The sequence below is a fragment of the Gymnoscopelus microlampas genome (assembly GCF_963454915.1).
Source record: "Gymnoscopelus microlampas genome assembly, chromosome: 13".
Lineage (NCBI taxonomy): Eukaryota > Metazoa > Chordata > Actinopteri > Myctophiformes > Myctophidae > Gymnoscopelus > Gymnoscopelus microlampas.
Window position 1 is genome coordinate 35,362,959 of NC_139950.1, and position 10,429 is coordinate 35,373,387.

The following is a 10,429-nucleotide window of genomic DNA, read 5'->3' on the forward strand; positions in this document are numbered from 1 at the left end:
AACCAATTCAATAGGCCCCACTCGCTGAATACATTTGAACCGTACTGCATTTTTCTTCTCCTTTTTTTTCTTCTTTTCCATGAATTTCTTACCCTATCAGCTCTGTTCGGATATCTGCCATGCCGCTGGACTCACTCGCTCTGCCATTGGAGCACAATTCCAGCATAGATGTTGAGGCAGCAGACAGGCAGATGAAGAATGAGTCTCAGTCTGTGGTTTCACAGAGGGGCTAATGATGCCTGTGGTGACTACAGGCTACCGTCAGCCCCCTAACGAAGGGAGCTGTGACACAGCCACAAGGGGTCCCATTTAAGGCAGGCGCACTCTGAAGTGCACTGTAAGCACCCTTTTTTTTATTGCGCTCATGGCTAAGTAAATTATTTGGAACGCTGCGCAATTTAGCAGCTAAAGATACTTCGATGTACGAATGTAGAGTTCTGTTGTTGTTTGTTGTTGTTCACGGCGCTTTGAAAGACAGGAGTCCACCATCATAGCTTCAATGAGCAACTCCCAAGTAAATTGGCCGCGTTAAGGGCTTAGGTATCAAAAGGAGTCTCTTCTGAAAAATTCAGTATTTTGATATATTATAGTTTTTGATTCCAGTTGTTTTTTGTGTGTGTGTGTGTGTGTGTGTGTGCTGTGTGCTGTGTGTGCGTGCGTGCGCGCACACCGTAGTGTACCACTACCGTGTCACACTGGCTCCGTGATAAAAAGGAATTAGATTAAAAGAGGCTCTGACGATCTCATCATCCGCACTGTTAATCTCGGTGAAACCTTTAATTTTGCCCTAATATCTGCTTCCATCTCAGCGAGGAGCGTGCACGCGCATATGCACGAGCGTGCCCGTGTGCGTGCACGTGTCCATGTGTGTGCACATGTGTGCAATGTGTATGTCCATATGTGTGTGGGTGAAGAGGATGATATTGAGTCTGACTTCATAAATCACCCAGACACTGATAAACTCCCCATGCACCCACACACCGCTAATGGGCAACCCTTAAGGAGTGTGAGTGTCTCGTGCGGCGTTTGATTCAACATTTATTAACCCCCTCACACACACACACACACACACACACACACACACACACACACACACACACACACACACACACACACACACACACACATTCACTCTCATATACGACACACACTCAATTGAGCCCTGGAAAGAGCACGCGGCTATGGTTGGTGGCATTCACAATGTTAGCGCTGGGCTTTGACCTGGCCAGGCTGTATTAATCATGCCTCATAGAAGCAAGATATATTTTTGTTGCTTTTTATGCAGGCCCAACAACAAGTAAAGTGTTTCCTACCTACCGTTTCTTTCCCCCCTCATAAGTTATATCCTGTCTCCAACTCCCCACTTCCCATCTCATATCCTGCCACCCATCCTCATTATAGAGCAATTTTCTGCCCCCACATCAAATACAAACACTCTCTGCGCTGCCATCTCTCACACTCGTCCTTGTCTCCCTGTGTCATACATCTCCACTCATAATTTGAACATTATCACAACCTAGACCCTCTGGTAAAAGTCACAGACTATAATGTGGCACAACTTGTTCCTGGAGCCGCATTTCAGAACATTTGTACTACTCAGTCGCGTGGCTCCAAAACTTGAGCAGAAGTTTTTACGCTGAAAATACGAGAGGAAACAAGAAAACCAAAGAAAGAGGGTAAAGTCTAATAAAGCAGTGTCAATGTCTGTCAGGGTTCCTTGACTGGGTTCCAAATGGACCCTTACAGGTCTGTACCTCTGAGCGTGTACAGACATTTGTACACTCTCAGTGAAATTTTGTAATTAAAAAGTTTGAGAACCACTGTAATAAAGAGTGAAAAGGGGGGGGGGGGGGGGGGGGGGGTTTAACTCACACAGCCACAAGCTGTTGGGAGGATAGGTCCACGTCCAACAGTCAGTCAGACAGACCCAGGGATAGCAAGATAGGCAGATATTAGACTGGGGCTTGGCTACGCTATCAGGTTTCCCCCCACACCCCTCTGTCTGTCTGTCTGTCTGTCGGGACAGCCCAGCCTCAGAGGCCCTGACACTAGAGGCACCATGCAGCCAGCCACGACAGCTGCTGCAGCACCATCTAATACCAGCACAGTGCGCGCCACGCCACGACTACAAAGAGAAATATCATTTCAAACATGCCATACTTTGATGCTCTTGTAATGATCTTTGTGTTTTGAGAGAGGCGATGGAGGATAGAGGATTCGTATGGTGCCTCCTTTTTTGTTTATTTTAGAACAAAGAGACCCCCCCCCCCTTTCAATCGAGTGAAAAGCCTAGGACACTGGTGGTGAGAGAGAATGGCTTTAAATGGGAATGCAAAAGAAACCCTGATACAGTAGGTGGCAGAGCGTGTGTGTGTGTGTGTGTGTGTGTGTGTGTGTGTGTGTGTGTGTGTGTGTGTGTGTGTGTGTGTGTGTGTGTGTGTGTGTGTGTGTGTGTGTGTGTGTGTGTGTGTGTGTGTGTGTGTGTGTGTGTGTAACCTTGTGTCAGTATGTCAGTGTAACCTTATGAACTCAGCCGTTGGTCCGGGGCTCTCTAATTAGGACCGTCTGATGAATGGTCATACATTACGTGAGAGCGAGCGCTGGCTGAGCGTGAGTGTGTATTCTTTCACGTATCAATCTATGACTCTATAGGCCGGTTGTCAGCGCGGTAAGGAGAGTGTCTCGGACTGGAGAAAGTGCAGGTCTAGCCTTGGTCATGTTGACGAAGGGGCGGCACTTCAGAGGCTCCAGGACCCCATGGCACCAGTCTCCCCAGTCCCCCAGACAGACTGGGAGCATCTGGGCTCTGTCAGCGCCTCTGGCCCCCGCAGACTCCGATCTATATGACGGGGGAGAGGAGTGCATTGGATCAGGGAGAAAGGAAAATATGAGCACTGGTGCCAAATTCTTCAGCCTTGTGCAAAATGCGTTCTTGCCCAATTAGAATATTTGTGTGTGTGTTTCGTGTGTGAGTACATTAGTTTCTGATAACAGTTGATAGATTCATTTTTTCTATGAGGTGAAGTGGTGTGATGGATATATTGCTGAGATTAACCCAAAGGGGTCATGGAAAGTTTTAGTCTACTTGATTACTTGTGAGCTGTCCAATTAAAATTTAATTTCAATAGTACAGCTAAAAATACTTTATTTTGGTAAAACATTCATGACGGGTAAAGATAAGATTGATGGATACTGTTCCAACATTCCTTATGAAAGTCTGCAAGGATTTGATCAGCCACATATAGTTCCTAAGCTATGCCACACGGAAACTGATATGCACATTTGCCAAGACTAATTAATCCATACACTAAATTAGGAATATAAATTGTGGTCCCAATTTAACAAGGTCAGCTTTAAGTTCTCCCTTTACACTTTATTTAACTATGCAAGGGGAAGAAAAAAAACTATCAATGTGCTTCACTTATTATGATTGACGATTGATGATTAAGTCCTCCAGCCGACACGCGGCAACCAAAGCCGGTGAGTTGGAATTGGATGTGACACATACACAGTTCTGCGTGTTAGGTAATTCGTTGACGAGGGGCCAAATTCATTTATGGAACAGCGGTATTGGCAGGCATGGACACTCTCTGCAAAAACAACGATAATCACAGAGGTTTGGCGCCGAGTGACAAGGACTCTTCAGGGAAAGACCCTTACACACTGCTTTGTGGGCCATTCCTCCCTGGGATGGAGGAAAACATCCGCCAGTGTTCTGAAGATGAGAGTGGCTTAGGGCTGGAGAAAAAAGCTTTATGCAAGGCGCTGTTAAAAGGGCTCGATTATAATTTGTTGGTTGTGTTATTGTCGGATAGCTTGCGCTAATGCGCAATATCAGGACCATAACCTAAAATAGCGTAGCTTTGCTTGGAGGATTTCTAGATGAGAAATTAATTTTAATATAGTCAGAACAATGTTTGAAGCGATGAGTGGGTTTTTAATGTGGAATTGATGAAATAAGGCCTGTGATAAATCCTCCATAATAGCGGAGCATGAGGGGGGACCCTGTCTCAAGCCATTTAATCTCTTTTCGCTTTCTCCATTTTTTCTGCTAATGAGCCTTATTGACAATCAAACAGGAGCTGTCATCCCCCAGGATGCAGCGCTCGCAGACCCTGCATGTTTGTCAGTGTCCTGGCAATCAGAGTTGCTTGCAAGACCAGGCAGACTGTTAGTGGTTCTCACAGCAGCGCTGCCTGAAAATGGCACACTTCCTGTAGAGTTGCAGCTGCCACCTCTGCTACTTCCATTACTTTCTATAGCATGCAGATGTTGTATCAACATTCCCCGCCAAGGGGACTGCAATAACTGTGAGATTCATGCCATGTTTCAGAGGCACGTCAATTTCTCAAGTGGCACAATTAAAGAGGGAAATACAGTACCAGGTTTTTTCGCAGGAGCTGAAATCGGAAAAGAGCTTTTTCTTCCTTTTTTCCAAAGGGGGCCTGTTTCATGAGGGTTCAGAAATCCACCCGATTTTTACTGCCCTTTTCCTGAGTTGAGCTGTTCTGTGAGTCTTTGTGCGGCAGACCTGTCGCGACCCACAGCGGATATGGAAATGGGGCTAAGGTTTTATGGGCCAAACGGATTGGACACAGTCAAGCTCAGGGGGCATGAATATTGGATGTTATTTCTGCTCTCTTTTTTATGTAATCCATTGCCAATACATTATTAATAGATGATATCATATCCAGAACTACTGGACAAAGCACTACAGAGGGGCGCTATGAAAGGAGCTCTATATGGTGGAGACTGTGGCAGCGAATGCAGTTCAAGTGATATTATTTTATCACTGCAGCCTAACACACTCTGACCAGGAGTTTCTTTGCTGTGTACTTTTGGACTAAGCGAAGTTCATAGAGGGGAAATATGCTGAATACTGTATCTCTGCCAGGGGTAAATCCTGCATTTGTGGGTTTGAAATGCACTGAAACATTGATGAAGTATCAAATGACACCCAAATACAAGTTTAATGGATTTCAGTGCAGTGAGATACTTTGCTCATCCTTCTTGACTGCAGTGAGTGAAGTGGAAATCCTTTGTGAGGATCTAGAGTTTTCCTTGCAAAGCTGACTCCCCGTGTAGAGTAGCTAAGGGAACAGTGTCTTATCTGATGTACTGATTCACAACCAAGAGACTCAGCTAATGTGGAACTGTTAGAAAAAGGGGGAAAAAAAGGTCAGACTTCATTGTCATCAGAAAGTTACCATCTATCTACTCTCGTGCAGTTTTATGACACACGGTAGCACGGACTCCCGTATAATCTTCAAATTCATAGGAGCGGTTGCAGCTGCTTTTTCCTTGCAAAAAAAAAGAAAGAAAAAAACATCACTCAGCTGTTGCTCAAATCCTGTCGGCCAAAAGAGCAAAGTCTTCAAAAAGTACAGTACCTCTCTCAACACTGACCAGAGAGTAGGAGAGAAACTATTGTTCACCTTTTTTTAGTTTTATGGGCTGCCCTATCTTGATATGGTACACATAAGGGCACAAAGGTATTACATCAACACCCCTGAAAGTGAACATATAAGCTCCTCAATAAGACTTACATAGGGAGTGGATGCGTAAGGTAATATTCTCTTTTAAGGTCAGTTTGAATTGTTTTTCCTCATGGGAAACGGCAGATTGATAAAGAACAAACAAAACCCCTTTTCTGAATGCTTGTCCTCCATGGCCTCAATGAAGGTTTCATTCCTTTATATCATCCAGCCCAATTCCCAGCATGCACGGCCATTGTGGCTCTTTCAACTGGAGCTCTCCATTGACTGGCTCATTGTCCGGTCGCTCTTTTGTGCGCGCTATCACCGGAGCACAATCTTTCACCTGAACAGCATAGGAGCGCAGCCTGGATATAGTCACGTAAAGCAACCAAGTCACCCATGCTGACGCTGAGCCACGCAGAAAATTAAAAGTCTGCATTAAAGCCTAATTTATGCTCCCGAGAACGACAGCGATGCGTCACATATTTAGCTTGTAGATCTGTTCTACATACTGCAAACAGCACCCCATGCGTTGCAGTATGACTTAAGCTAAACGAGAAATATCTATTATTGAATATTAATTTTCATCAAACCGCCGTCGACTTGCCGCATTAGTGAGTTTATTAGTCACCATGCTCCGTGCAGTCATCGTTGAACTGAGACGTTCAATAGTACTGCTCCAGCTTATATTATTATTGAAGCGAGTTTTTTTTTGTATGTAACAATGCATGAGCAGATGTTTGAAGCTTGGCCCTCAGCAACACAAGGCTAGTTAAGATCGATATTGCTTTCAATATTTCTTTCCTTTGACAGATAAGCAGTACAGAGGAATGTCTTGATAAGAGTGGCAACATATGGATGTGGCGAGGCTCTCTCTCTTTTGATTGCGTGACCCCCTGACCTTTGCCTGCGTTTGAGGGAAAGGCAGCCACATGGTATGGTGGGGGTCTGTCAGGTCCTGGTTATGGGGCGTTATTGACCCAGGATTTATAAATATTTAATGCACACATTAAGATCATGGTGGAGGGTGGCCATTAGAGCTCTCCAATAAAGAGGCTCTCACAATGATTGAGTGGTGTGGCAGAGCTGGTGCCTGGTCAGACTGGGACGACAGAGAAGCCTGGTGAGGCAATACGCCACTTTGGTGTTTTCAAAGCCCACAATAAGTGGGCGAGCATGCCAACCCCAGAGTACGCATTTACATTTGTGCTCTCTCACAATTCTCGTGTATATTCATTTAGCCTTTGCTGTTGCTCGCCGTCTTTCTGTGGTTCGGAGAGAATAGATTCCTGGAAATACAATATTCATGGTTGCTCTTAACCAATTTCAAACCCAGCGTCCCTATTTTTGGGCATGTGAAGAATTTAACATTTTCAAAAGTAGCACATATAGCAGATCGACAAACTCACAACACATCACATTGTGACACGTGAGCTTCAATCAGCTATTAGCCTTATCAGCTATTTTATTTATTGTACGATGAAGTATATAGGGCTTAAGAGGTTAATATGATAGTTAAGACTTCATAGACATACAATTGCACACTTGTGTAAATCCTTGCTGCAGCTAGGTTTTGTCATTAAATAATAGAGACAGCAGTGAGCAAGGCGATAGATTCAGACCTGTGTATGTGTATCTGAAACAGATAGTGCCATGTCAGGAAGCAGATGTGTGGCTATTGTTATCAGACACATTGGATTATCGAGGGAGTGTTTTGAGGCACAAGGCGATCACAGTCGAAAATTGAATCGCTCTTTGAGTGTGTCTGCCCCCGTTGCGCTATCAGCAGCTCCTGTGCTATCTTATGCGCCACGAGATCTTTTGCACCGCCGGCTTACATAATAAGCCTTGATATGCTGATTGCTGCTCAACTTGCATTCGTTTAATTGTGCATTAAAGCATGGGGTGGCCACGGACAATGTTGCCTTGATGAGAAATTGACATTTTGTGACCTGCTCTCCGCGACCACTCAGGATGCCAGATAAGATGTTCAGTTGTTTTTAAGGAGAGAGACTATTCTTCCCTGCAGCACTGCGCTCCCTCTGTTTGACCCACTTGATGAGTATAGATTTCACAGCGGTCCCCTTTCAGCTCACAAACTATAAGAGGTTCAAAACGATACCAGCCCTTATAGACAAAGGATAACCTTGCTCTTTCAATGTATTGATTCTTTATTAACTAGGTGGCTTAATGCAATGAAATGAGGGATTTGAATGAGCCCCATTTGGGCTGCTTTGAATAAAAAGCTTGCACCATTTATGAAAGTCTACAATGGAAATGGACCCTTGAAGCACCACAGATATGCAGGATATGCTGATACAACGATCAATATAGGAATATGTCACAATGTCAGAATGTTTCACTTAAAGAATAGGAGAAAGGCAGTTTATCAACTGTTTTATGGATATTATACGTTCCACAGGTTGCAAACAATTATCTCTATGGTATGCACTACTACTCACAGACAAATTACAGGTGTTTCTTCCGGAATCTATGCCGTGTTTTGTTTGTTACTTTGTATTAATAAAAAACTTGCCAGTTTGCCTGAGATCACATAGAACTGAAGAAGTCCACAGTTGAGGAGCTATTGTGTTTTTACTGAAAATTTTAATAAAACATCACTTATTCATTTCTGTTTCCATTCCAAATGTTGACATTGTTGAATTTTTCTTCCCTGTAAACACATTGAAGCTATGTGGCAAGAGTAGTGGTGAGTAAAAATGACTTCTATACATTCTACAAAACAGAAAGAAAATACAACCACAAATGGAGTGTTTTTTTTTCTCCAAGGTTGTCCCTCATGCACATTAGTCTCTATTGGGTCTTAACAACTATCATTATGGGTCACAAACAATTTATTTGACAATACAACCAACAAAGTTTTTCTCCAAAATGGTCTGTATAGATAATTTAAAATCAATATAAAAATAAACAATGAAGTTTGACTTCCCTTTTAAAAAATGGACAGAGAGTCTTGACAGAGGAACACAAATTGGAGGATACACATGAAATATATGGACATTGCATTTCATCAAATACAAAAAATGAAAACAAAATGAAGGCAACAGTTCTTGGCTGAATTATCTGTGCTGCATCACTATATTAAGGGCATGACGATTAATACATACATAATGAAAAGCAATATACAAAATTTCAGAGATAAATACATTATTTATAGTTGATATGTTACAAAATTTCCCTCAGTGAGCGCAAGTGTGTATTTGAACAGAAAAATGACGATGAACTACTTTACTCCTATGTCTCAATGGATTTTAATTTCTCTTTTTTTAATGTTTTTTTTTAAGTTGTTGTTGATCTAAAAGAACATGAAAAAGACAGATGTATAAATATTTAGCACAAGTTTGGCAATATCACAATAGTCTACAATTTTATAACCACATATAAAACACAGAAGGGAATTGGAGCTAGAAGGAGGAGGCTGCCCCTCATCAACAAGAAACGGACTTCACAGTAGCCTAGAAATGCATTAATATACAGTGCTAGCAAAAAAGTTGAAAAACATGGCAAAACACACTTGCTTAAAAGGAAGCTCTAGACATGGAAGTATGCCGTTTTCTTCAACAGAGCAGAGTGCTTTATACACGTCTGTGTGCTTGTTGAATCCAAGAGATTTGTTTTTTTCCACTTTTGAAGATGATTTCTAGCTACAATAAATTACAAAATTTAATTTAAAATGCAGGAGTGAAACATGATACAACCTTACCCACCCACACCCCATATCCCCACCCCCGCCTCCCCCCCACCGATTTTTTTAAAAACTCGTTTTTGTTGTACTTCATGATCCATTTTCTACATTATATATCTCATATACTTTTCCAGTTGAAATTCAAACTTTCTTGGCCCCCGTGTAATTTTTCTGACACATAAAAATACAAAAAAGTCACATTATAAAGACACACAACTGTTGTGGATCTATTAAAAGAGAGTTGAAACAGAAAAAAAACAAAACAAAACAAAAAACAATTTCTGAGGCAAACGAGTTCATCGGCAAATGTACTGTACATCAGTGTTTACTTTACAACCGACTGGTGAGTCCACAGAGTTCTTTTCCAGTACTGAACATAATATCGTTGATTGGTCAGAGCCGAGGCCAAAGCACAAGCTAACAGGTACACAAAATAAACACATCCTGTGTCCTCTTCAAGGTCGGTAAAATGGGTAGAGAAAAGAAAAAATCCTTTGCTTCAGGTTGTGAAAGTCTTCCAAAAGGAAAAAGTAAAAAATGTCATTATTTTCTTGTTTTTTTTTTTCTTCTTCCTCGTTAAAAACAATAAGCTGTTTGACTATACACTACACCAGCGTTGTGCTGTGTGCTAAAGGGGAGTCCTGTGAAGTGGTAGTGTGTAGACTGGTGCTTGAGATGACAAAAAGTGCATTTACATAGGAGGGACCACCAGGCCGGACATGGCTGAAAGAGAGGGAGAGAGAGGAGTAATTAGTACTACTGGATAGATGCATGTATGGCTATTCATGAGAAAAATATACACAATGTGTATAAGTGTGTGTGTGTGTGTGTGTGTGTGTGTGTGTGTGTGTGTGTGTGTGTGTGTGTGTGTGTGTGTGTGTGTGTGTGTGTGTGTGTGTGTGTGTGTGTGTGTGTGTGTGTGTGTGTGTGTGTGTGTGTGTGTGTGTGTGTGTGTGTGTGTGTGTGTGTGTGTGTGTGTGTGTGTGTGCGCGCGCGTGCGTGCGTGCGCGTGCGTGCATGAATACGCGTGCACCTAGAGTGCATACCTTAATGTGGCCTGTTTGCACGTGTGCCTCTGAGTGTTTGCAGTATGCGCCGGCCCACAAAGATGTGCATTTGTGGGGGTAGGGGGGGTGGGGGGGCTTTGAAAAGCTTCCTCTTGCTCTGACATTTCAGCCCCCAGCACGCCAGTCTTGCTGTGTGTGATATTTCTCCTGGCATTGGGGTATTGGCAAACAGTGGTCCA

At 42.9% G+C, this 10,429-nt stretch overlaps 2 protein-coding genes across 11 annotated transcripts in view; one reads left to right on the forward strand and one right to left on the reverse strand.

Annotated features, from left to right (window-relative positions):
* Window positions 1–10,429, forward strand: part of LOC311059283 (methylated-DNA--protein-cysteine methyltransferase-like) — a 113,978-nt gene that overhangs the window by 23,245 nt on the left and 80,304 nt on the right. The gene's annotated exons all lie outside the window — the stretch shown is intronic.
* The window catches only part of LOC311059281 (transcription factor COE3), a 79,118-nt gene continuing 78,445 nt past the window's right edge, over window positions 9,757–10,429 (reverse strand). For all 10 annotated transcript variants that reach the window (XM_084077054.1, XM_084077053.1, XM_084077057.1 and 7 more), the window contains exon 16: window positions 9,757–9,906. In XM_084077054.1, coding sequence (XP_083933180.1) covers window positions 9,875–9,906 — 32 coding nt within the window. In that variant the 3' untranslated portion in view covers window positions 9,757–9,874. The remainder of the gene's footprint in view (window positions 9,907–10,429) is intronic.